The sequence below is a fragment of the Pipra filicauda genome, unplaced genomic scaffold (genome assembly GCF_003945595.2).
Source record: "Pipra filicauda isolate LSUMZ 115617 unplaced genomic scaffold, ASM394559v2 scaffold81_size6448238_pilon, whole genome shotgun sequence".
Lineage (NCBI taxonomy): Eukaryota > Metazoa > Chordata > Aves > Passeriformes > Pipridae > Pipra > Pipra filicauda.
The window spans coordinates 2,548,046-2,575,399 of NW_024104998.1; the positions used below are offsets into that span (position 1 = coordinate 2,548,046).

General features: G+C 35.9%; 1 protein-coding gene across 1 annotated transcript in view; it reads right to left on the minus strand.

Annotated features, from left to right (window-relative positions):
* Window positions 1–318: 318 nt before the first annotated feature.
* The window catches only part of RAB2A (RAB2A, member RAS oncogene family), a 41,717-nt gene continuing 14,681 nt past the window's right edge, over window positions 319–27,354 (minus strand). The window contains exons 4-8 of the mRNA XM_027741669.2: window positions 18,388–18,470; window positions 16,972–17,064; window positions 13,321–13,432; window positions 4,211–4,279; window positions 319–1,939 (exon numbers count right to left, since the gene is read on the minus strand). Coding sequence (XP_027597470.1) covers window positions 1,844–1,939; window positions 4,211–4,279; window positions 13,321–13,432; window positions 16,972–17,064; window positions 18,388–18,470 — 453 coding nt within the window. The 3' untranslated portion in view covers window positions 319–1,843. The remainder of the gene's footprint in view (window positions 1,940–4,210; window positions 4,280–13,320; window positions 13,433–16,971; window positions 17,065–18,387; window positions 18,471–27,354) is intronic.

Sequence of the window (27,354 nt, forward strand, 5' to 3'; positions counted from 1 at the left end):
TACTACTGCCAGTTTTCCCTTGGCATCCACGGAGTCCAATCCTATGGTTTTACTGTTCAGTCCTTTTTTTTTCTGTCATGCAACACAATTTTCAAACTTCAACTGAAACAATAAATGTGCTTTATAAATGCAAACTTCATATAATAAACAGTTAACAGTTGAAAGTATCTAAATTGAGTAACCTCTTAATAAATAGTTGAAAACAATTATATTGCATTGCTGATAATGTTCCTAAGTGTGTAGAAAAGAACTGTAAGTTCAGCAACTAACATAAATCCATACTGATTGCCCTTGCCCGTAGATACCAACAAAAGGTTCCACACATTTTTTCAAATTTTATTTAATCTCAGAACCACTGCTATGTTACACCTGTCAGGCTGAAGTTATTCACTTTGGATGTAAAGTTCTGACAATCAGAACGGGTAACATGAGGATCCCAGTCCTCCCATTTTGTGCTGTGGTCAGTATTGGTCCAGTAAGACAAAGTTTTGCACTCACTGCCCCCCACTCTTTTTTCCCCCCCAATACACGAAGCATGGCCTAGCATTAGTGCCACTCTTTTATCTGCATTTAGATAGGATGAGATGGAAACTCAGCTGTTTGCACAGTTGTAGGAAAAGTGACATGGACGCTGTATTTTAACAAATAAACGCTTAAACACAGGATTTTGTTTTGCGCTGTTGCAACCCTTTCACTTGAGGCAAAACCTGCCCTCCCCAACCACCACCATAATAAGTACCAAAACATTTCTAGTTTTGATTTTCATCAAGATTTCCAAACTGGCAGATTTTATTTTCACACCCTCTTCACAATAGACAAGATGCTTACCATATATTTAGGATTACAAGTTGTCACTAAAAGAAAACTTTACACAACCACTATACATTTAGGTTGAAAAACTGTCCTTGCATGAAAAATATACTTAGAAATCAAGTGGTAAACAAGAAAAAACCATTGAGAAAAGATTAATGTTTTTATAATGTGCCACTTTAAATTTATCAACTCCTCCTCTACTTTTCATTCATACTCTGTTTTTACCTATAGTATTTGTTAAGGCAAACAGCTAATCCATTTCTGAAGAGGTGCTGTGGAAATTGTGGACAAACAGCAAACATTTGGCATTAAAATAGATAGCACGCATGTAGCCTCTAGTAATATACATTAAGCATCTCTCTTGGACTTCAGGATAATGATGGGGAGCATGAACATGCTAACAATGTCAAAAAGGCTTAAAATTTAGCATCCAAGCAATTTCTATTAATGCTTCTGTAGTTTTCAAGCTCTAAGTAGTATAGAATTTATGCAAATGCATTAAAGAATTCTAGCTTGGCAAGTACACCCAAGCAGGTTATTAAACTATATATACAGAAAGTGATAAATACAGAATTAAAAGAGTCCTTCCGCTTCTCTTCATAGCCTTGAAAATTGACAAAAAACTTGAGGACAGCTCTACAATATTAAACATTAGGTAACCGCAGGAGCTGGGAAACCTAACTACACAAACTGATTAAAATACTCAGATGACTTTGTAGTGTTTAATACAATTCAGTTCGTAGTCAAGGGCACAAGACAACATTTAACAAAAATAATCACATCAATTGACCTAGAAATCAAATGTAAATAGATATGAATACAATCTCCAAAATCTGTCTTTAAGTGAACATTAACCATTTATTCAAAGTTATACAAGAATTTGAAGGATAAAGTCTTCTGCAACAGGAAACCAACTTACAAGTTTCATGTCTCAGTTGAATTGAAGTGGAGGCGAGCGGGGCGGGGGGAGGGAAGGGTGAACAAACAAGTTAGTAGGCCCCATCCAGGCAGCTAGAAAGTAAAAACAGGCTCAACAGCAGCCTCCTCCAGCTTGTTGTCCTCCCTGATTGCCTGCAAGTGTTGCATTAGTAGCAGCATGTTGAGGGCCAATTTTTATGCCATTTGCCTGAAATGAAGTTGAATACACAGTGTAAATATTTTAAAAGACTAACATACTTGAAAAGCTGCTTTTTCTATTTAGATATAGCAAGTTCTCCTAAGGCATGCAATAAATATAGCAAAGTTTGTAATTTTTTAGTAACGTGTCCTTAGTGATTAAATATAATTTAAAAAAAGATGCCTTCCTTCCTTCTCATTTAAATTTTATCTCCATGTTACACTCTGTAGCTTAAACTCCTAACAAAAAAACTCACAAAGCAAGAATTGTATTTGAGTACTACTTGGCATAAGGCTTTAAAAATACGTAGCATTTGTTAAGAATGTATAACCTCTCCCCTCTTGCCAAAACCTCCACTAGTTTAATAGTTTAATATAAAACTTTTCCTCTCTAGACAGCATTTCTTTCTGTGTTGAATCAGCTGTAGAGGCTAAGGGCATACGAGTGTTCTGTGTCATCAATAATTTCTGTGATCCCAAAAGACATGGCTACTTGCCAAGAACCCACACACAGCGTAGCTCTTTCATTCATCAAAATCACACTTATATCTTAACCCTCACTCCCTCAAGTGGATTTTACCTAAAAATACAGCACTTTGAGAGAAGTAATACAGTAGCTTCAGAAATTAAGCTCTTAAGGAAACTCTGCGTCACAGCAAATCTCAGATTTATAGTGCTTGGCAGTTGTTCTGCAGCAGTGGTAGCCTTCGGGTTTCTGGCACTCGCTCAGTATTGACAGCAGCTGATGTGGTTTCTTTTCGCTCTTTGACTCCTCTTTAATAAAAAGCATGCCCTATGGCTCATTGGTTTTGCCCCCTCTGGGCTGATAGCAACTTCTTGAGGAATCAAGGAGCCAGACTTGGCATAAAGCCAAATAAGTAGCACGGACTGTTGGCTCTTGACAGCATATTGCAATCAAAGCTCCATAAGGCACAGTAAAGCAGTCAGCTACTATATGAGACTCAACAGATACAGCGAGCATGCTTGTTCAGAAACTCTGATTGCTCTCCAATTTATATTGCACTACCAACTGCATTTTCTTCAGGAAAAACATGAAAGAAAATTTTAAACTTTTCATCAGTGAACGGAGTTTAAGAAATGTTTCACCAAAACACCACATACGCACACACTTTCCAGTCAGAATTAGTGTCTCTGAAGGATTATTATACAAGTCTTATTTAGCTACAAGTTTCCTAATGCAATACTTTGCATACTACTGAAGTTTCTCATTTTTTCCTCTCTGAAGTCATCAGCAATATTTTTAATAGTCTAAGTTTTCTCATGTTGAAATATATTAAGCAGAAAGAGGTGAAGCTATTTAATGGAGTCCTGCCCATTCCCTCACCACTCTAAGCAATTCTGCAAAGACTGTAATGTTTAAGAGAAGTCTCAGACTGACAGTCCCAGACACTCCCACTCACAGAACAGAAACAGAACACAGTGGTGGTGCAGACTTCCATGTGTGGTTTCCCTGAGCACCTCAGCAACAATACTGAGGGACATGCAAGCTAAAATACCAACCTGGACATCAGGAAAGACCGACCACATTGTCAAATTTAAACTTTATGTGGTGTGACTTTTTATGTGAATGTTAACAGAGAGCTTATATGATTTTAACATTTCTATACAACACTAAGATGTCTATTTACCACCACTGAATTTGAATCTGCTTTTTCTATGGCCAAGAACCTCTCCCCAAACTGCTCAAGATTTTCCACAGCACAATAATTTCAAAATTCGAGAGAGACATTATAGGTCTTTCTAAGCTCTTGCATTACAAAAGTGCTCCCCCCTCCACGTCTCTACCCCCACTCAAAACAAGTAAAGGGACAGGCCCCAATAATTTGTAATTTCAGTAATGTGCATAGGCAAAATGGCTAATCTTTTATTCCCTACAGTATTCAGCCACCTAAACCAGGAACATTTCAAAAGTCTTTTATGTAACTCTCAAAGCAATCCCTCCCCTACACTGGACAGCTCATGGAGTGCATCTGGCATATCAACATGGTCCCCCATTTACATAGTGGAAAATTATCTTTGAAAACAGATGACACCATATGGAGAAGTGGATGAAAGTGGATTTTCTTCTCTTTTGGGGATTTATATTATTTTGCGATGCTTCATGGATGGATAGGGTCACTTATTTTAATCCATTTTTATCACAATGGCAGACAATTCTATATCCAAATGGAACAGACAAATCTTTTACTGTCCAGCCTTCTAGGGAAGGTGAATTTTGTACCTTTAAAAAGGAAACAGTGTTCAAAGTACTAAAAGTTACCTCATTATTAATGTCAAAAACTCCTTCCTGGATTTTCTCGTAGATCTCCTTTGCAGTGTTAATAAATGCCTAAAACAGAGGAAAAAAGACCACAAACACAATGAATGAGATATCCTTTGGTGTAAGATGCACTAATTGGAATTCAATCTCATGTGCAATTGTTTCAGCAAGACTCTCCTTCCTGACCTCTGCAGGAACAGGTATGACAACAGCATCCTATAACCTACCCTGAAGCAGCAATGGATCACCTGCTGTTTACAAAAACAGTGGCACTTTCATAACATCTGTATTCTACAATCTGTTGTCCAGTAATTACAGGGAAAAAGTGGTTTTTAAGATATATAAATTACTTCTAAATTATTTATTTCTGACCCTTATGGATAGATTGTGTGGCAGATGGTTTCCCCTACCCTTAATATCTTTGTAATAGGCCACTCTAGATTAGAGTGCTTAGCAACATAAAACCACAGGGTACTTACCATGATGATGTAAGGATGCTGTCTGCTGGATGAAACCTTATGCTATCATTTAATATTCACCTAATTTTAAGAATGTATTCTCTTTAATTAATCTTCCACACAATAGGCAACAGACATCTTAATAAAAGAAAGGAGATGCCCCAGGTTTTATAACAATTTCTATATAAAGATCTATTGTTTTAATTCAGAGAAAATACTTTGACACTCAGGACTGAAAAGGAGACTGATATAAATGTTTTTGGTTAAAGTTTACAATCAATGATTCCATTCTTCATCTCTCATTTAGCTTTATAGGTCAAGTAATACCTAAAATAATGTATAATTTAGGAGGCAATTAACAGCACCTAGTAATTACAATAAACATAGAGTTCTTTTTGTTTTAAAATACCAACACCATGCAATCATACAGGACATGCTACTTTCTGCAGAAGCCTATTATAGCAAATACAGATCTAATTCAAATATAAAAAAGTAAACAGGGTTCATGGAGAGGAACAAATCATACTTTTCCTCATTTCTACACTGGAAGCATTTGACTGCTGAACTTGCCACCAGAGCTTTGTTTCCTAATTAACAGGACTGATATGTTTTCACCTTTAAAGGCCTTACAGCTCCCCAGAGTAATCAATCTACTGCAGCTCAATTACTGCACCAAGCACACACCACAGTCAGTGAAGGAGACTTGAACGACTGGAGCAGGAGCGGAAAGATATGAATATGCATAAACTCTAAGTGGGTGATCGAATCATCACAGAGGGTCATGAGAATTTGCAGCAAAATAATGAGAAGAATTAATCATTGCAGATTCACAAGGCACTTAGGAAGTGAGTTCGTTTTTCAAACACATGTTAAGAGTTGAGGAGAAAAATTGGCCTTCAGCCAACTATGAATTGATTCAAATTCCTCAGAAACTGAAGTTTTACACATAAGAAAAAAATTCAAACTTATCTTTGTTTCTGATAACACACTAATTATTGTAATGGCCTCATACATGGGCCTACTGAAAGGTATAAGTCAAAAACTTTGGAAATTCACACAGCTGGAATCTGCAAGGATACTTGCTTGCTTCTACTTCAGTGGGACATTAAACAGAACTTGAAGTCTTAAAAATGCATTATGATAACTTCATGTAAACAAGCACTTAACAATTGGCACTTCCAATAATTCTAGAACATGCTGGCTAAGTATGCCTAGGCTCTTAGAATTTATGTCATGAGAATTACATTACATCTACAAAAATTACTTCAGAGCAACAAAACTAGCATTTTAACAGACTAGAAACTCCAAACTAACACAACTGATTATAAATTATCTCCTGGATGCTACATTCAAGAACAGATCACTGTAGGAATGCAAGATGCACTGGAAAACAGCACTGCACAAACACAAACATCCCCCCTGTTATTACACATGTAATGTAAAACACAAAGCAAAAGAGCACTGAGTTCAGTACAGTCTATTTTAATATTAAAGATATTGTCTAAGAAACTGTTGACCTGAAAAATCCAATTATTACTTTAATCTGAGTTCTATCATTTAAGTTCTCTTGGAAAGACATATCTGACAGTCACATTCCTATCAGTGATGCTGGTGCACCACACATTAGTGTTAAAACAGCACGTACTGTTATTCCACGTGGCAAAATGCCAGGCTGCACTGGGTCACAGAAATAATTCCTATTTGAAAACAATGGTTTGACAAGAATATAGCACATAATGAGTCTACCTCATGTTCTCTTCTTGGTATGGATTCTGAAAAATTGTTACTAATCAGCCATGAAAAGAGAGTTGAATCCCTTGAGACTTCCATTTGTTTCTTGCATCCATGTATTTTAAGTTCACTTACACTTCAAAGTGTAAGCAGACTCAAAATAACCACCTGAGAACATCACTGAAAACAGCAGTCTACTTGCTTTAAGAATATCATATCAGATTTTGGTATTGCATGCTAGTGCCCCAATTAGCAAGGACAAGAAGATGAACTTGGTGTAATTGTCTTCCTCTAAAAATCTCTTTTAATACTGCATGTTCTAACTCTTATCTGGAACATACAGTATACTACAAACTCTTAATTATTTATGGGCAGTTTATCCTATTTGCAGATTAACTGAGTCCTAGATGCAGAAATACAGAGCTGTTTCCCCTCAAATCCAGTTTGGATTTATTAGACCATGTGTACGGGACTGCAAGAACACAGCTGTAGCACTTCACACGCCAACTTGGATCCAGGTGCAGTTTAGCCATTTCCACACAACACAAGACCTCAACCAGTAAGGTTGAGGACTCAGCTGGCTGCCCAGCAAGCCTACTGCAGTTGCACCGTACATTCCCATATTTTCACCACTCCAGGAGAGACAGTACCAGACTCAGTCTGGATTTATACAAAGTCACCTGAAAGATGGCAAGATTCTAGTACACAGTACCTCTATTACTCAGAAAAGAAGTGAGAGACTTGTGCAAAAACAGTATATTAGATTTCCAAACATAAAAATTCTTGACTACATTTCAGGAAAATTCAAGAAAACAATGTAACTTCAGGAAAATGTCTACATTTAATGTTTAACTCTTGGTTTTAATCTTTCTAAATCACAACTTACTGATCCTTTTATGCATGAGACTACTGAATATACCTGCACCACAGCATTAAAAAAAAAAAAAAGGTTGTATACAAGTTATTCAGTGATTTGTTTTAATATAATGTGTTTTTCAATTGTATGCTCATTAAAACTAGGTTCTCAAATAATAGTAATACCCTGTTGAAGAAAATTGTGTTGCCGTACAAGTGGGAAAGTGAGCCTTGCAAGACGTGATCTGCCTGTTGTGTCACGCCTGCACCTACTGCAAAGCTAACAAAAGAGGCTTTTGAGTCACAATATACCAGTATAATATCACTGCAGATTATTTGTATAAGGAGTTTCCTAGATTATATTGCAACATGAGAATCAAGAAGTCTCACAGTGCTCACCTCAAAAAACCCCGAACAACCCAAAACACAAAACCCCAACTACCAAAGAGTACAGATGCTGCATTTAAGGTAAATTAATCCTAAAAACACTGAATGTAGAATTATATCAACTTCAACATTCATGTAATCACACAAGTGAACAAGGTAATGTAGGTTTACTTCCCTAAGACAAAACCAGGAAGAATGAATTCTATAACTGGTAAAAACAATGCAAGAAGTAAGGGAATAAGTTCCTGATACCTCTGTCTTATGGAAGCTGTATGCAGGAGTAATAATAAGCTAAAGGCACCAGAATCCAACTTATAGAACAGCTACAGTTAGTATTTTTACTTGTATTGACATATTTACTTATGTCAATAATGTCGCTTCTCTTTCTTAGAAAGTTAATGCTATGACAAGAATTTGAGGACTTAGATAAAAGCTGAGCATAACAGGAAAAACTTGTCAATGAATCACTGATACTTTTCAAAACTCAGATTTTACAAGTTCATCTTTGCCTAAAATCAGATGCGATCAGCTTCAGCACGGCCAGCTCGTGGAACATGCTGCCCTCTGGTGGCAATGTTAAAACTAAACTTAATGCTTGGCAATAAAAATTGGGCAATCATTAATTCTGGATTCTTTCTTACAATTAAATGAGGAATGTTTAAAGATTAAATACCTCACAAATTCTAAAGCATGACCCTCAGCTCTGTAGTCAGCCAACACCAGGAATTTCCTCCTCCTCTCCAACTTCTCATCTTATCTTTTAGCAATATGATATGATATAGTTAGATTACTCTAGTATTTAAGAATGCATTTGGAAACAGTAACAAACATGGACTACAAATGGATTTACCCCTACAACATTTATCACCACAGTGTGTAAGTGGTGCTGGATGGCTACTTAATACAGTGAGATTCCAAGGCTCTGAGCAGCTGTTTTATGCACACACAGTAAGGCAATACTTTTTACAGTTAAAGGATCTTTCAGAAAGAAGCCTAGTACACTAAAAGGGCTGAAGAGGGGTTAATTATCAAGCAGTAGTAAGGTGCTGTATAATGAACCCCAACACATTGGTAGCCTTATATTTTCAGTATAGGTACAAAAGCACAAAACAGAACTTGACAGCAATTTCTTTATATGTCCCCACTGAGGCACAATTTCCTGATAAACTTACTGGGAAGATGTACATTATTGGGGCTCAAATTATCTTGAAAAGTCCTGTAGCTGCTGTTGAACAGTTACAAAGGATAAAATATCTGAGGAAAAAAAAGATGAAACCCTCAGAACTAAGAATCCATCTCTCCAGAAATCTACAGGTCAGGCAGGCAGTATCATACACTTCATGCTCTTCTATAAAGCCTGAGACTCTCAATTAACTGAGACCTTTTATTCCCATCATATCACAAGATGCCCAGAAGTCCCAAGAACCAGAGCTACTGTTCCTTACTGTGTAGTTGGGGCACAGCCCAGGAATTTGCCACAAGAAGCTAAAAGCTGTCAGTCTTCACTGGAGACAGGTGTCCTGATCCTTTTCCCTCCCACAGCTGAACTGACACAAGCTACAACCCCATTTTCTCATGGGAGAAACTAGCTGAAGTTTTACACAGCTGAAAAGTCACAGAACTTTAATTTCCAGGAACCTGAGGGAATACTGGTTCTGATACAAGTTAAGATAAACCTAACTGTTGGGTTTTGGTTTGCTTGGTTGTTTTTTTTAAAGACTCATGACCTAGAAATCCTGCTCTTTTGCAAGTTCTAGTCAGATTACATCTTGTGTATTACTCTACCTTACTATGAAAAGTATTAACATCCTAGGACTTTCAAGTTTTATTAACTAAACCCCTAGGTATTATACTACCAGGTCAAACAACTGTTTGTTTACCAGCAATTAGTTATGTTCAGGGAGGGTGTGGAAGGGCAATAAAACACACTTCTAAAAATCAGTTCAAATTTAGATGCTGCTAAGAATCTCATCTTTCCATGAAATTTTCATTTTTTCCCTTCAGAATATCATAAAAATCCATCTTCCTTCCCTTACCTGTGCCCAAGCAGTGCCACTGTTGAGGCAATAGGGGCTTTGAATATTCATTACTCATTTAAGTGAAAGTATGAAAGAATCCGCTTGAAGAGAAAACTAAGTTACAGTTGAAACAGAACCACTGAATGACCATCCTGCTCCATGTAGCAGAAGTGCTCCATTGCTCAGTCAAAACCATTAGTCTATTAAGATTTAATCCTAAATAATGAATCCATTATTGCATTCTATTTATGTGCAGGCAACTTGGAATAACACAAACAATGCTCTTAAAAGTTTGGCACAGGGATATATAATCCCCTCCATATGGGAAACAACTTAGTAAAACCAACTCCCACACCAGGAGTCAGTGATACACTGGTACAACTGAAGTGAGATCAGCTTCTGAACAGTGATGGTGTCTGGCACTGTTTTGACCAGCATTCAAAAAACTTTCTGGCTTAAGGTTGGACACATAATTAATAATTATCAAATATTAATTAATCATTACTAATAGTAATAATAATATTATTAATATTATTAAGTATTAAATATGGAATGAAAGAATCATGCACAAAGTGCAAATGAAAGAATAATGCTTCCCAAATACAGCTAGGTAACCCTACTTCTTGATAATCAGTGCACATACATGGATTCAAACCACTGATATGCCAGGGACAAAAAGATAAGCACTGTGTGCTGTAAGAGATTGCATGATCACCCTGAGTTCTTGCAGGTGATTCTACTCTGCCTCTACAAGTGTTAAGACACTGCCCAAGCAGAAAGCATTCAGCAAGCTCTGAACTGCAGGCCGCAGATAAGACCAGAATTAACAGTCATATACTACTCTTGAACTATCAAGGAAGAAACAAATGTGCTAAAATTGTTAATGTCTCTTGCAAATGAGAGAAAAAAATCTTGTGTGTTTTGTGTTGATTTAATGCAGGGTCAGAAAGCAATGGATGTTATGATTAAAACAAGTGCAAACCTGCCTATGGTTGGGACTTCAGACTTACACATATACAAGTCCCCCAACAGGCATCACAGTGTTTTCTCAGGCAAAAAAGTAAATAGGCAAGACTGAAGTCTGCAAACAGTACATCAGAGTGCACATCACCCATCCACAATTCAACAAAGTAGAGCAAACATGATAACCAAGATTCTACTGGAAGAAAGCCCTCAGCCGTGCTCGGAGTGTACCAGTATTACCGAAACTCCAATACAGCTTAGAAATCACTAAGAAGAAAAAAAGCCAAAGAACAAAAGAATCACTTATGTTTTGATAGTTGGCTACCTTGACAGCTTTAGACAGAGGCTAAAAAGGAAATCAACAACAAACCCCTGTTTAAATAAATATGATACTGCTGAAGAGACTAGCATTAATGTCCTTGTTCTGCAGTCAAATTATAACCCTGTGCCTAATCTTCCCCCAAAATCCTTCTATCCTCTTGATGATGCAGAAATTCTTTTTGCCTGATACCATTCCACATCCAACATGACGATTTAACTCCGTGGCCACAGTGAATTCTTACAAGTCTCCAAAGTAACTATGAAGGAAGAGCCTACACCTACTTGTACTCCCTGCCATCAATTACTTGTTGTGCAAGCAGGGTAGAAACTTCCCAACAGCCTTGCATAAGATAAAGAACCAGTGGGAAGTTTTCCACTGCTAAACATTTCTATCCAAGCTATAGGTTATGAGACAATCCTGAAGAACACAATGAGCATTTTAAACTGTCTTGAGATCCAGGCACCAAACAGGCCAATGCACTGCTACAGCTACAGATTTACTAAGGTATTCCACAGTGTTGGAAATCAGGATTAAACAAAGGAGACAGCTTAAAAAACATTAATGACAGAAGTCAATTTGTTCATATAAAGAAACTACTAAAGATTACAATTTTGCTCCTGTAGCTGTAACTATTCTAAATCATGCCACCTATTTTAGTGTTGACTGAGAACACCATTTAAGGAATGCACTTGACTGTCACTGAAAAGGAGTATATCCTAAAGCTTTTCCATCAGAATTAGAAAGTTAGCGCACACACACATCACTCACTCATATAATCAGGAGAGAATTCTATTTGAACTTGTTTGATAAAGAACTTTATGCTCATTTGACTCCTGATAATCAGAGATGCATTAGGTACTGGACAATTCATTCACTAGGACATATTTTTTGACACAAAGAGAGGTGATAATGCTAGAATCGGGTAGTAACAAACCAGATTGAATTCTGTTAAAGCAATGTGTAACTTACTCTAACTTTTCAAAAAAACTAGAATATTTCAAAAGTAAAAGGCTTTACCTCTAAAAGAATATCTCATTGGTTGCACAACATTTTGCGTTTAGGACAACTCTGGAGAAGAATAATGCAGATCAGGTAGTGTAAGAAGCTGAACTATGTCATGCTATTATAAAAAAAGGTCACTGTGGATGTATGAACTGAGTATGGGCTTTAAAGACATGTGAAGCAATCTTCCTGCTTTACATAGCACTAACATCTCAGCTGGAGCTCTCTGTTCACCACTGTACTGCGTCTGGCTAGAATGCAGCTAGTTTCCTTTACAGCCTGTATGGTGCTGTGCTTTGGATTTATGACTAAAACAGTATTGATAACTTACTGATGTTTTAGCATTAGCTGAGTGTCAAGGTTTTGTGTTTCATACTCTGCCCTCCTCCTGCCAGTGATCAGGGTTAGGGTAGGCAAAATCATAAGGGACACAATACAGCTCTAACATGGCCTAAGGGTTATTTCATATAATCTGACATCATGCTCAAGAATAAAAACTAAAGGGTAGTCAAAGTCACTCTTGCTCACAGTTGGGAGTGACTGCCTTTCTGTAACTCTTCTCCCACGTCTTTCCTTCATTTTTTAAACTCTGTATCTCAGCCCTTGAGTTTTTCTTGCTTTGGTTCTTCTAGTGTTTTCCCCATCCTGCTGGGCAGAGGGACCAAGTGAGCAACTCGGTGGGCATTCAGTTGCTGGCTGAGAGCAGTCCACCACAACCCCTCTTCAAGAAAGGCATGCAGTACATCAAGGTGAGATATGCAAGAACTCACATGTGTCCAGAAATATGAACTATAAGCCAAACTTGAAAAGATTTAAATTCTTTAAAGAAGCAAAAACTGAAAAACTTATTCAAATACATAGCAGACTACAGCAACCAAGACAATGACCTCTTCAGCAGCTCTGTAGAGGACAGAAAAAAGAAGCTGTGTGTGAATTGAAGCAAAGAAGATTCCTACCATGTAGTGGAAAGATGACAACAACACAAATACCAAAGCACTGCAATAGATTGCTCTGAAGAGCTTGTAAAATACTAGAGGCTATAAAACAGGTTAGAGTTACATCTGCCAAGAATACCAATAGTTTGGCTTGCTTTGGACCAGCATATCTATTCTAGTCTTAGATTTCAGTGCAGACAGAAATTAGCCATTTCTCTGATGAAATACTTATAAAAACCCCACAACTACGTTAATAAATCCCAACAATATAATCAGTGCTGTGCAATCAGGTACAACACAGACATTTGTCTTTCTCATAATATAAATTAAAAAGTAGTTAATTCAAGTTAAGGAATCAATGCTCTAGAGAAACAATATCTGTACAAAGTGTAATTCAAAGCAACTGTTTTAGTAAAATGCCAGTGTTCAGCAAAGTTACCTCCTCTACATTGGAAGCAGTTTTGGCAGATGTCTCCATAAAGATAAGTCCATGCTCTCGTGCAAATGCTTCACCCTCTTCTTTCTTGACTTCTCGTCTAGATTCTAAATCACTAAGACGGAAGAAAAAAAAGTTATTACATGGTCCAACAGGTCCATGTAAATATTATTCTTCACTGGTATGCTTATAAGCCTTATAAACCAAGAGCCCCTTCCAGAACTTAGGTAGATATGGATATCAATTCAAGCCCTTACATAAGGTAGAATTATTGTAAGCTTTGCACTTACAGTATGCGGAATAGCCACAGGCATCACACTTGCTTGAGCTATCAATCCTAGCTGACATAAATCAAAGACTTCATGAAATGGCTTTCAACAGGATGAGTGTATACTTATTCAGGTATTCCCTGAATAGTAGCTTTAGACATTATCATTTTAGGTACATATTACTCTCTTCTAGTATAACGTTATCTACCAATCCAATACTGTAAAGCTGAGCTGATAAGGGAGCTTTATAAATTATTTCTTAATATTAAAAATAATTTAAAAAATAAAATTCATTTTTTCTATTCAGTAGCAAAACTTCATACAGTCCATTTCTGTTTTGATAAAAAGATCTAAAAGCAAGAATAAGTTCTTTTAAACTACATTAGCTGTTCTCTCCCAATAAGCTAGCATTTAGGTTTTGAAAGTCCAGGCCTGACTGTCTAATAGCAAAAGAAATTGAAGTGACTATTAGACAATTTCTTGCTTCCTGCTTTCCAGGCAATTTAGTTGGAAGTTAAATATTACACAAAAGATCAGAAAAAACCCCTCTTGGACTGGACAACTGAAGACAAAACCGTTTCTATAAGTCATATAGACAAGTATGTTACTCTTACTTTTTAAATCTTTAGGAATAGTCCTTCTTTGTAAGTACATTACATCTTAAGCAACAATGGTACACATACATAAATAATAAACACAAAATATATTTTTCAGTAAAGTCTCATCTAAGTTGTGCATGTAAAAATATCTCCTCAGATACACATTTTTAAACTAAACAGCATGCAAACAGATATGTTTAATTTGCAGTAAGAATACAAATAAAAAGTATCATACTAGGCTCCAGTGTTTGCCAACCTTGTAATCATACACATATTAAAAATAAATAATACTCACTGTGGCATCTATTTTGCAGCAAAGCAGGTTTTTGTTGCTTTTAACAACTAAATGCTAGCTCAGATGAGTTATAGAGTCAATACAATTCAGCAGATCATTTAAACATTAAAAAAATAGTTTGAAGATAAGGATACAAGAAATGTTTTCTCAAAACAATTTTGAAACTGATGTTCATTATATTTAAGCACTCCCAGTATTAGCTATCTGACATTCTCTTTTTGAACCTAAGCAATGTCTTTATTTGCTAAGATCATGCTACCCTCAAAAATACCTTTCTTAAAACCTTGATTCACTTCTGTCATGGAGATAACACTGAACACAAACAACTTTTTACTTGAAACAGTGCAGCTGTATCAAAAACTGCAGTGACAGCCCAATCAAAATTCACCACCGATACCTAAACATATTCTTAAAGAGCTTTAACTGCTTCTACTAACCACAGTTGTCTTCCTCTCTCCATTCGAATAATTCGAAGCATTTGGTCTTACTAGATCAATATAGCTATGCTTTGTTCTGGAAAGAAGATTAAGTACAGTATTTGTCATGTTTTAACACTAGTATTTGTCATGTTTTCAACAAACAGCCATTATATTTCAAACTAAATTCTCAACACTCTTAAAATCCAGCCATAAGTCAGTACTACAAACTTATGTCAAATGCACTTCTGGGAGTCATAAGAACAGTATGTATTCCTTCAAAAATATTATGCTAGTATACATGTTCTTCTTTCCATCCATCTCTAGTAGTTTGCCCTACAATAAGAACTTTCAGGATCATGCAAGCAAATTGAAGGAGTTTTCTTCCTGTCCTCCTTGAAAAAAAAACTCCCTTAAAAAGCTTCTTGAACTTTAATCCATGTGGCACCTTGATCTGTAACTCAATTTACAGTACAAATTTTAAGAATATTTATTGCTTGAATAAAACCTGGTTTGACTGGGCATTTCTGAGCTAACTGCAAGCAGCATATTATAACGTACAATCGTGGTATAGTCTGCATCAGCAGAATGTAAGACATGAAAATTTGGTTTAACAGCTAAGGATAATCAGGAACAGTTACAGATGTCAATTCAGTATGCAAACAGTGCACTCTAACGTTTCTCTCAGTGCCATATTTTTATTCACAAAGGTATACATATAGTTGCTCAGGGACATCACGGGCTTACCAAAGCTTCATTTCATAGAACAGATTACATTTTTATATTGTTTTGTGAAGATTATGCTTATTATATTCCTCAATGAAAAAGAAAGTTGTCAGTCATCTTCCAGATTAGGTATAAAAAAAAGTTGACAAACTTCACAATTACTTAATGCTTAACATGTGTTTCAGGAGGAGGTAGCGGCAGTGGGTATACATAGGGAGAAAATAAAAGGAAGAAGAGGGGGAAGAAGAAGAAAGTACAGAGTTGAACAGGCCTGAGTAGCAAAACCAGACTCACTCTATCACAAGGCTGTTTCTCAGCAGCATCTAAGAAATGATCTAGCTGTTAATTAAATTTTAAGGAGCAAGCATACACGCCATTATTTCAACTCACATCTTTACCTTCAAAAATTGCTGAGGCATGGAGACGAGTTCAGGTCAATTAGGTAAAGGCCCATAACTAATGGATTATTAAATACTGAGGTGATGCTTTTGATATTTTGAAAAAATCCTGCATCCAGCAAAAGAATCTAGACATTATGCTACGATTCACTGCATCGAAAACTAGAAAAATTATGGATGAACTTAATGTATTCGCTGATGTGTTTTTATAAAGACCTTCACTACAGATCGAAGTCTCAGCATCATAAGGAACCATTTTATAATTTTGGACAGTGTAGCTGATGAGAAGACCAAGTTGTTTACAAATTATGTAACACTTCTGAAACTTTTGGTTGTATTTTCAACACCCAGTGAATTCACTAGGAAATGGTGAAAAAGCATTCTCTGCCTCCAACCCTGGAAAAAAGATACAGAATATGGAACAGGCTAATTCAGAAGCATCTCATATAATCATTGAGGTACATACTTTTTACATTTGAGAGAAGTTTCTGAAGTGAATCCTGTGGTATGGGCTTCTGAGTTTTTTTAAATGACATTGTCTCTGCTGTGATTCTTAACCAAAAACTAAAGCACTTTAGAACATCTCAAATTAGGAATCTTATTCTCTTTATAAGGGAGATATAGGTCCTTCTAATTGGTGATTCCAGATGAAAAAAACATAATGAGAAAGTAATTCACACAGTCCATGACTTCACGCACTCACAGTCAATCCTTTAGAAATAAAATTATTTCTAAAAAAGATACTCAGAACATAAGGTAGTTGATTCATGTGCTGCACATTGTATAGTCTAATTAGAATAGGAGAGGGTTTAGATTTACCACAGAACTATGCCCAGTGACTGAAAGGAATTTAAAGGCAACATTTTTCCTACAAATAAGAAAAAACCAAAAACTGAAATACAGAGTCATAAATCTTTCCCTCTTACAAAATAATAGCTGATAAAACTTTACCTTTTGTTTCCAATAAGCATTATAACCATGTTGGAATTGGAATGCTGACGAGCATCTTCTAACCAAGTTGTCAAGTGGTTGAAAGTGTCCCTCCTAAGTTATAAAAGAGAAGGAAAATTAAAAACAGTATTTCAAGAAATCCTCTGGCTCTCTTTGTCAGCTTCTCTACTTGAGTAATCAAATCATTTATTAGTACACATGCTCCAGGGATAAAAGCTAGTAATCCCTTTGTGAGAGGTAGAATAGTTGAACGAAAATTTTGTAAACAAGGAGCATTAATGAACTCTGCCTAAAAAGTAACTGAAAACATGTTTGCTACAAAGAGTAAAGAGGATTCTTATAGCTGTAAGAATCTATAATTTTATATACATATAAAATCTACTGAACAGAATTTTAAAAGTCCCCAACAGCTTCAACAACTCAAACAACAGTACAAATACTCATATAGTAATGCTTTTTCTACTGATTGCTAATTTTCTGAGTTTATAAACTGAATAATAACTTTGGCAGTAAAGTCTTTTAAAGTGAGATATACTAATGTGGCATGTTACAGTTTTTACAGAATGTATACATTAAAAATTAAATCTCATACTTGCAGAGTGATTTTAAGATATTAATCAGAGTAAACCATTTATTTACAAATCAAAGATTCATTTATTGGAAATCCAGTGGAAAGAATATGTTACTTCCTGATATTTAAACATAAACTGGGAACAAAAAGGAAAACATTTAGGAAATCTCTAGTAAAAAGTCATTGCTCAATGCAGCAACAAGAGCCAGGATCCACAAAAGGAGGTATGCAACTTCTGAAAATGTTCAGGCTCCAAAATCTTCTTAAGGCAGCCAGAGTACCCACAATTTTACAGATTACAAGCTGTATATAGAGACTTTATTCAATACAGTAGGAAAATCTTTGTAACTTCTGAACAGCTACTAAAAAAATTAACACATTAAGACCTCATAAACACAGCAACAGTAGAGGTTTCTTGGTATCTTTTGTAACCCAACTTCTATGTTTTACTATTTTACTCCTTTGCAGAATGGCACATCAGTAAAATAATCTGTTATAAAGAAAAATTAATGCTCATGATAATAAAAACATTAGAAAGGAATTAATGAAATATTTTCTCAATAAAGATAATCCAGAGATTGATGGTCAAATAGTAAAAAACTATTTTGTTTCATTCTTCCTGAGCCTTTATGTATACTTTTTCTTAACTACTATACAGAGAAAATTGGAAGTATATACATTACATAGGCTATTTCTTGATTTTGAGCACTTGAGGAAAGTTGACACAATGTTAGACTACAAATATCTATACAAAAAGCCAAATTAAATGAGACATTTTAGCACTGCTAAATATCATAGGACAATTCTACAAAGACATATCATTGTAATCCAGCTGGCATTCTCACCTTGTAATGTCATACACTAGTAAAGCCCCTGCTGCCCCTCTGTAGTATGATCTTGTAATGGAACGGAAGGACTCCTGCCCTGCCTGTAGAAAACAAGGTGTTGTTATTTCATATCTCATATTTATTCTTTGGTTCTGAACACCACAAACTTAGAATCACAGGACCATAGAATTTTACTTTTCAGAAGACAGGGACAAGGAGGAATATGGAGGGGAAATCAGAGAGGGGACAACTGGGGACAAAGTCTCCAACAGTAGCAAGAGAAGGCACATAAGCAGAAGACACAGACCATAGCACAGCGCTGTTAAAAAAAAAAAAAAAAAAAAATCGGAACAAGACCTCTAAACCTTTTTTGGCAATCCCTGACAACCCAATTTACTGAATGGCTTCACAATACATGAATCATTATTAGAGCACAGAATGGACTCCTAGCAACTAAGCTCTGAAGACAAATTTGAAAGGAAGCAAATAACCCAGAGCTTCACATTTGAATTCAATAACCCGCTCCCTGGGGCAGCTGTTGACACTAGAATAAATAAAGTCCATTGTAAATAAATGATGAATGACATCTTTACGCCCACCATCTGCTGGTGTAAAGGTTGTTGGAAGGCCAAGGATGCAGATTTTATCCGTTATATCATAAACTGCAGCCAGCTTTCAACAGTCTTCAGATGGAATTCTTTCATAATCATTTTATTAAGAAAAAACGGAAAATAGCCATGAATTCAATTTTACACAATTCTGCTCCACAGTTAATCAATTTCCTCTGTACTTGATAAATAATGCTTGTCAAAGCAGCTACAGGACACAAGAGTCATCCTCATAGGCACTGTGAAAAACTTTAGATTCTACATAAATTAGATAGTTCTCTTAGAAAAGTATCCTGTAAAATTCTCAGCACTTCAAAGAACATGCTCAAAAGAACACTGTACTGAAAAATAAATATTCGTAGTTACAGATCTTGAGCTCCTCATGCTCATGTTTTTCAGAAGAGCTATCTAGCGCCTGACACTTGTTACAAGAAATATTTACTTCTAATATTTAGTAATAAAAGATGTTTTAGAATAATTCAAAGATAACACAGAACATGTTTAAGAAATACTAATATTAATGCTGAAAAAACCCTTATGTGCAGTAAGCTAGTTATCTGCAAAACTATAGGAAACTGCCCTGATTTAAAATCATGAAAAGTAAGAATGAAATACTTATCAAATAAAAGCTACCCTTCAGTTTTGCCTACAAAATTAGTGTATGCATAACTTTTTCTTCTCACAGTTACCGTACTTTTCTTATATCAATTCAAGAATTCTTGAATTCAAGGAGAACTTGGTCTAGATACTGTTATTGAACAAGAACAGTGGTACAACAAGTTTTGCATGTTCAGTCTTCAGAAATCATCCTTATCTTCCAGAATAATCAGTTATTTCAGTTTAAGAAAACACTTGATCATAGCCATTCTGGTGAAAAAAGTTATGAAATACAGACAACACATTTAATAGTTTCAACACGATTAGAATACGCGAGCACATGCTCTTGGCCGACAGTCCAAGTACATCTTGATGTAAACAGTGATAGTAAAATACAGAAAATCCAGCAGAATACACAGAGAAATAGTAAAAAATCCCAACAGTTTTTGAGTGCAATATTTGGTTTCCTACATAGAAGTTCCACTAAGCTCTACTTTTTCTCAGCACGGTGACTAGTTCAAGTGGATGGTAGATACATGAAACATTTCCCTCCTAACCAGCCAATAGAGTTGTCGTTACCCATGTATTCTGTCTATTGCCTAAATTCATACATGACCTGGACTTCGTCTACCACATTAAGATTGCCTGTTTCACCTTCATAAATTCCACCTTGACACGTGAAATTGTTCATCTCCCTGAGTGAATTAATCATGGTCAAGCAAGATTGTCAGAGGTTTCTAGTAGATCTTACAAGAATTTATGAATTGTGAGTTCTTAAAAGAATCACTTACTTACAGAAATTCAGTATATAAATCCTGAAAATACTGTAACATTTTTAATTGTGTCTCATTTGCCTATGTTGAAATTTAAATATCACTGCTTCCTGAAGGGTGGAAAATTGTATCTTTGGTGAAAGGAACACATCTTCCATACAGCAATAATGAATTTGTGCTTACCTATACCAATGGACAACACAAACTGAATTCCCTTTTATTCTAAGCAGAATAAAACTGAGTTTTTGTAAATAAGCTTCATTATATCAATTTTTATATGTAATATAAGAAAGGTATTATATAAAAAGAAACACCTTTTACATATATATATATATAATTTACTGTCTATTTTAACAGTATAATTCTGAATGAGATCTGGAAGGTCAAATAGCAGGGTTAGGTTTGTAGAAAATACTCCACAGCTTTTTTTTTTTTTTAAGTATCATTATTACTTAAAGCATTCTCTCATCTGACATCTTGCTTCCTGTCCCCTCCCTTTCATTTCAAGGGGACAAGCTGTTTCAAAGAAGACAAAACCAAAAGAAAGTGTAGGCTATTAGCCAAAACAAACTTAAAAAAAAATATACAAGTGTGTTATAATTGTACTTTACTGGTCTTGCAAAGTAGGACCTACCCAAGTTTAGCTACTTGCTACAAGGAGTAACAGATAGAAGTAGCAGTTTAGAAGCTCAGTATAAATTCAAATCAGCTCTTAGATCAGAGAAAAGCCCTTTATCTTAAGTATAGTTTTGTTATTACTATCCCTTTCATGTTCCTGCAAAATCCAGCACTTGCTTGTTTTTATCTCTTCCATACTAAAAAGCTTTTTTCCACAGAATCACAGAACGATTGAGGTGGGATAGGGACCTCTGGAGGTCACCTGTTGCAACCCCCCTGGCTCAAACAGGACCATCCAAAGCAGGTTGCCCAGATCCATGCCCAGATCATGGGGGAGGTCAGGGGCTGTGATGTGGGGAATAGTGGGGGCAATAGTAACTAAATAAACGTTAAACAGGGTATTTCCCGAGGCCACATTACATCCAGTATGGGTGACACAAATCTTTATTCCAAGACAACCCCTGGTTATACCCACTGTCAGAATTACACTGCAGTGGAACTGGGGAGATGGACAATATTGTCGGTAATAGCCAGACCACGACAGCAATTTCAAATGTAGAAACTCCAGCTCAGACATAGCTGCCTACAGGAACCAAAAACTGCATGCTGAGCCGGCCTGAGCACCCATCCTCTCTCCTCAGAGAAACAGGTCCTAGGTCTGATGCCAGTAGATCACTAATCATGAAAAAACATGGGCCTCTAATAAACAAGCAACATTTAAAGTGCTGGCTATTTTCTGTACTGTAAGCTTTTACAATTCACATCATCTTGGTTAACAAACTTTTTGATAAGAAAGCCTAACATAATCATAGTTCTAGAAGTCACAAGTCTTCAAAAGAGTATAAAAATCTTCACCCCCACTTGAACTGCATGAATATATATCTTGTGTGCTTCTGAAAACATATTTCAGTATAGAGACCAAAACAATTTCAGAATAACAGTGTAAGCAAAACATGAAACATTATCAATCACCTTAGGTCACTAAGATACATGGAAATTTAGGATCTGCACTAAAGTTTTCAGGAACATTTAAGCCATGCAAGTGTGTTACCACAGACAGAGTATCTGTGGCACATTTAAGAAAAGACTCCAAGTGTTACTATTCCCAGAGGAAATCTCAGTGTCATTTCCAAGTGTGTGGTGTAGTCACATGGGTGTCAGTTGCAAAATGGGTTACTTGCAAGTTCTTTACCTGCATATTTTTGAATCTATAAACTAAGGAAAAAAAAATTAATGAAAAGAGCCATGATGCAGGATAAGAAAGTAGTTAATAAAACAGGATCCACAACAGAGCATCTCCCTAGAAAAAAAAGCCAACTTTGCTGAATTCTCTACTCTCAATGCTGAAGAATTTGGAAAGTTTCTTCAAGGACCAAGTTATCTGAGCGCATCCCAGCAGGTCTTTACTATCCAAGCTGACCAACAGTTTTTATTAGGAGAAAACTTTATAGTATACATCTATATGAAATATGAGAAACCAAAATGCACCATAGCTAGTAGCTCTAGACTCCCTCACTTTTAAAACAGGTGTATGTGTGTGTTATGTTAAAACCAGTGACAGAACATCTCATTCACATTGGGAGTTACTCATTTCACTTGTTTACACTTTCCTAAGTTGTATAGCAAACAGAAAAGACATCTAAGAAATAACCAACTCACGCAAGTGTCACACCACCTCTGACAGCTGCCATTTGGGAACTACTCCACAAAGTTGATCCCTGGAACAAAATGTTCCAGAAAGAGAAGAGCAATACGTACCTTTATATATAGTTTAGAAAGTTATAAATAAATTAACAGCCTTTTAGTCACATGGTAACTTGTTTATATAAATGCATTACTCTTTTTTGCAATCATGTCTCTAATCCAGAATAAACAGAATTTTAAGGTGATTTACTAGCATGTAGTACAAATAGGCACAGTAGTGTAAAAATAAAAACCAAGCACTGCTGTTTCCAGCAAAGTCATTCCCAAACAAGAACAGAACTAAAGATGTTTCTGAAGAAGAATCCATAATAACATAAGAAGGTGTCAGAAGTTATGTGAAGGATTTGGCTAAGTTACATGTTGCTTCAGAATAACCCACTGGCATGACGTAAGAACTGAAATTTCAAGTGGACTAAAGATCCTCAAGGGTGAAACTGTACATATGTCTAAATACAGAAAATTTGTACATCTGCCTGTTCTTCTGCTGGTGTTGAATAAATGTCATTTAGACATCCAAAGCAATTCCCAACACATCACAGAAATAAAGTTTTAGCCTTCCATTATTACAAGTACACTTATGGTTTATTTCAAGGTATTTGAAACCTTTAGGTTTTAAGTAGCTACCCTCACTAAAATGGGAGTTCTACTATGGAAAAATGTGAGTCACACTCCTCCCATTTAAGGCCTTATCCTAAGCAAGAGTTTGCTCCACTACTGTAGAAAGCCATGGATAAACTGCTAAGAAATCTAAAACCAGTCAGAAAAAAACATATGGATATTACAGTAACTCAATAACCAAACACATTTAAGCATGACAGACAAAGGTTTATGAATGCTAAGCTAAAAGGTGTATCAAGTTGCCTCAGCTTCTTGAAGTGCCAGCATGGGTGTGAACAATAACTTAGCTACCAGCACTGAAGTTCAGATGATGGTCATATTACACAAACTGCAATAGGACTAACCATCAAATGGACAAGTCTCCCCACCCCACCCTCCGATACATGCATCCAGAAATAAGTTAATCCTTCCACATAGCAGCAAACGCAATCCATGAACTGATGATCAAACTAGTTTCAGGAACCAAAGTAGATCCTCTAAGTTGTTGATGTTACTTCACAGCAGTGTAACAGAGGGTCATGACATGCAGCCACGTTCATGCAGGTTCCAGGGTTGAAAAGTCAAATTAGTAAAAAAGTGTATAAAAGAGTACACCAACTGTCCATGAACTAAGAGTATGCTCTGACTACCAAAGCAAGTAAAAAATATCATGAAGCAGACAGTTGATAACGAACTCTTGGGGGTGAACCTTACATCCTAGCAATTGTCAAAATCACTAAGATGAAATGGATATTCATTTAATGAATGAGGGAACTTAATTTGGTTCAACTAGATCTAAAGCGGTTGTAACTACATGAAAAATAACCTAATTTCTAAGAATATGTAGTATATTCAGAATATCTGAAAGTGAAATATACTTTCAACAATTATGTCTCCTGTCTTCCATAAACATGCTTTTTTGTGTGAGCTCTCACAAAAAAAGAAAACACTGTCAATTCCACCAGAAAACACACTCATATGGAAACCAAGCACTTACTTGCGATTAGCTTATAAAACACAATTATTTCAGATATTTCATCTGTCTGAGCAATGCTAAGGTGGTACATAAACATAATAAAAATGTTTTTTAATCACAGATTTCCATGAAATAAAGCTGAAATAGATATTGAAAAATATAGTATTTAAAAAAACAGGAAAAATTCTTACTCATATCAATTCAGAGGACAGTTGCATTACTTAGATCTTTGATCTCTCCTGCTGCAGTGTCTGAGAGAACTTAAATACCCTCTTTCAACTACTGCTTACTTTTGCTCACCAACAATGACTTGTTAGCAACAGTCAACACAATAGGGAACATTCCCCTCAACAACAAAATGAAGGCCACTGACTCAGCCTGATAACAAGCCAGTGCCTACAACAATGACATTTTTCTGAGGAGAAGCAATTTTAGTATTTCTCAGTGTTATGCTTCTGCCACAAGACAATCAACCTCATCTACACAGCTTGTTTAAACTCAGAAAGCTTAGCAGCTTCCAGAACAGTCACTTTAATCCTTACTTGCTGCTGTACATCACTTCTAGTTCCCTCAAAGATATTTGTGCAGCTGACACAAGCTCAAATACCACACTCCCACAAAAGAGTAGCTTAACTTATCATAATAGGCAATTACCAACTAATCAGTTGGAGAAAAGCATTTCTCAGTCTATCCACCTATTAAAAGATAAAGACACAGGAAAAGAAATAATCTAGAGACTCAAGATAGACAAATGAACAATTTGGTCCAATAACTCCACTCCTCTTGACTGACCTAAAGGCATCAAAAAGGAAAAAAGTGGGGTTTTTTTCCTCAGGATGAGTGTCTTTTTCAATCAGACTAGTTTTACTAGACTACCAGCTCACAGGACCATATACTGGACTACTTTCTAATGGGCATACCTGCATTCCTTAGGCATATCTTCCAGTCTGGCCTCATCCAAAAGGAATTCAGTTCGTATACTCCCATGTGAAAAACAGACTGCAGTAAGCAGAACTAACTTCCATAACACAATGCTAATCCAAACTAAGACGAATTTGAAAGATGCTAATGAAAAAGTAAAATATCCTTGAGTTATAATAGAAGGACACACAAATGGATCTCACAGATATACAACAGTGTTAGCTGCAGCTGCCCCTGTAAGGTAGAACATACTCCTGCAGTGAGGTATGCTGCAGCTTTCATATGTTCCCTTTACTAAGACACACCTTTCCTTGGAGCTGCAGTGATTTGCTGAAGACAACACAAAATCATCACTGTTGCCTAGAAGAATCGAGTCAGAAAAATGTGAATTTACATTTTTGATTCTCTTAAGAAAGCAAGTTTATTGTTAAACAATCAAAACAAATTTTATCGAGTTCTCCACTTCTTATGTATCTGCTCAGGATGCATCCTGTTCAGTGATTAATTAAAAGCAGGTGTGTAAGGCAAGCACTAAATCACAGAGATGCTGTTGTGTGACTCAGTAAGCACCAAGAGAAACAAAATACTTCACGTTTCCTTTGCAATAGGTGTAAAATGAACTTTCTCTTATTAAACAGAAATTGTTCCAGTCTAACAAACATGGAGATAGCACCAGCAAAAGTAGCAGTTTTGGCTAACAGAAAATCAGGAAACACTCAATGCAGATACATGATACAGGCATATCCTTGGTCATTATGGACACTTCTGTATGACTTAAGGTTCATAAGTAAAATATCCCTTGAGAATTACCTCATCATATTTGTTATTTTTGCTATTCCTTCAACACCTTTGCATGCAAGATCAAAACTGAGACAGTAGAATTCAGATATGCTTACAAGCCAAGATTAGATTAGAATAAAAATATCCCATGTTTTAAAAATCAGATTATAATTTTTAAATTAAAATAGTTAATCTTTAAATTAAAATAGTTTAATTTTTAACTATGGCAAATACACTAAGTCATTCATTGCTTATAACATAAGTATACAGTCTATTCAGTGTATGAAAGTTTTCAATTAATATTTTTAATTTCTGTATGATATACTTAAGAAACTATTCAGGAAAAAATCCCTGCTTGAAAGGAGTTTATAAATTATAGTCAAAAGCAATTAGGTTGACATTTTGGCTATTAGATAATTTGCACGCATTCAAGGCAACACACTCCAAAAAATCACTGAGTCAGAGGCACTAAGACAAGCACAATCTACTCAAACACAGTTGTAGTTCATTTGTATTTAAGGAGATTAACAAAATCAGTTCAAAAGCCAATGAAAGACAGTGGCTGTGCTGGTAGTGAAATTAGCACTTTTGGCTACAGAGAATCTGTCCCAATTTTAGAAAACAAGGACCAATCTAGGTATGTTCTCATGTAATCAAATGACACATCAGAGGTTTGATTATCAAGTTACTGTTTTTGCAGAGATTTGCTTGTTTATTGAACTTAAAAATGCTCAGACACCTTGGTAATCAGCAATGCACAATTATAATAGTAAAAATGTCCAAGGCAGAAAAAGCCTGACCATACCATTATATACATAAGCTGACTGTATCATTCTATACCTTTTCACAGAGAACTTCCAAGGAGACACAGGTCTTAGATGCCACTTCACATCATGAACTGGTAAAATAAGTAAGGTCTTACCTGTGAAGTTCACTAAGTTTACATTTTAATATACACATGCACATATGTAGGCATGCATATATGAATGTATGATCCCTCACTGACTTGCTGTACCAAAAAGAGCACATAGATGAGGCTATGGCTCATGTACCTGTCAGTTCCTAAAGGTATCCTAAAATGCTTTTGGAAAAGGAAACGGGCAACTCTGCTTTAGGGAACAGTTGAAAGATATAGCTATCAGTATGAACATCTTAAAGCTGCTTCATGTAGACAGTGAGGCTGACTATAGTAAAGTGACAAGAAGAAAATAGTAAATGTATGTTCTTAACCTGAACAACCTCAAAAGTCAAAGTCTGATTTTTGGAAAGCTTTTTGAAACTTTAATCTTTTATCAATCCCTTCTTGACTGTCTGAAGTATTTACTATCTTCATGATTACAGTGAACTTGTGTTCTTAAGCATTCTTCTATGAAAAGTGAGCCACATGTTTTCTTCTACCTTGGAAATGCAA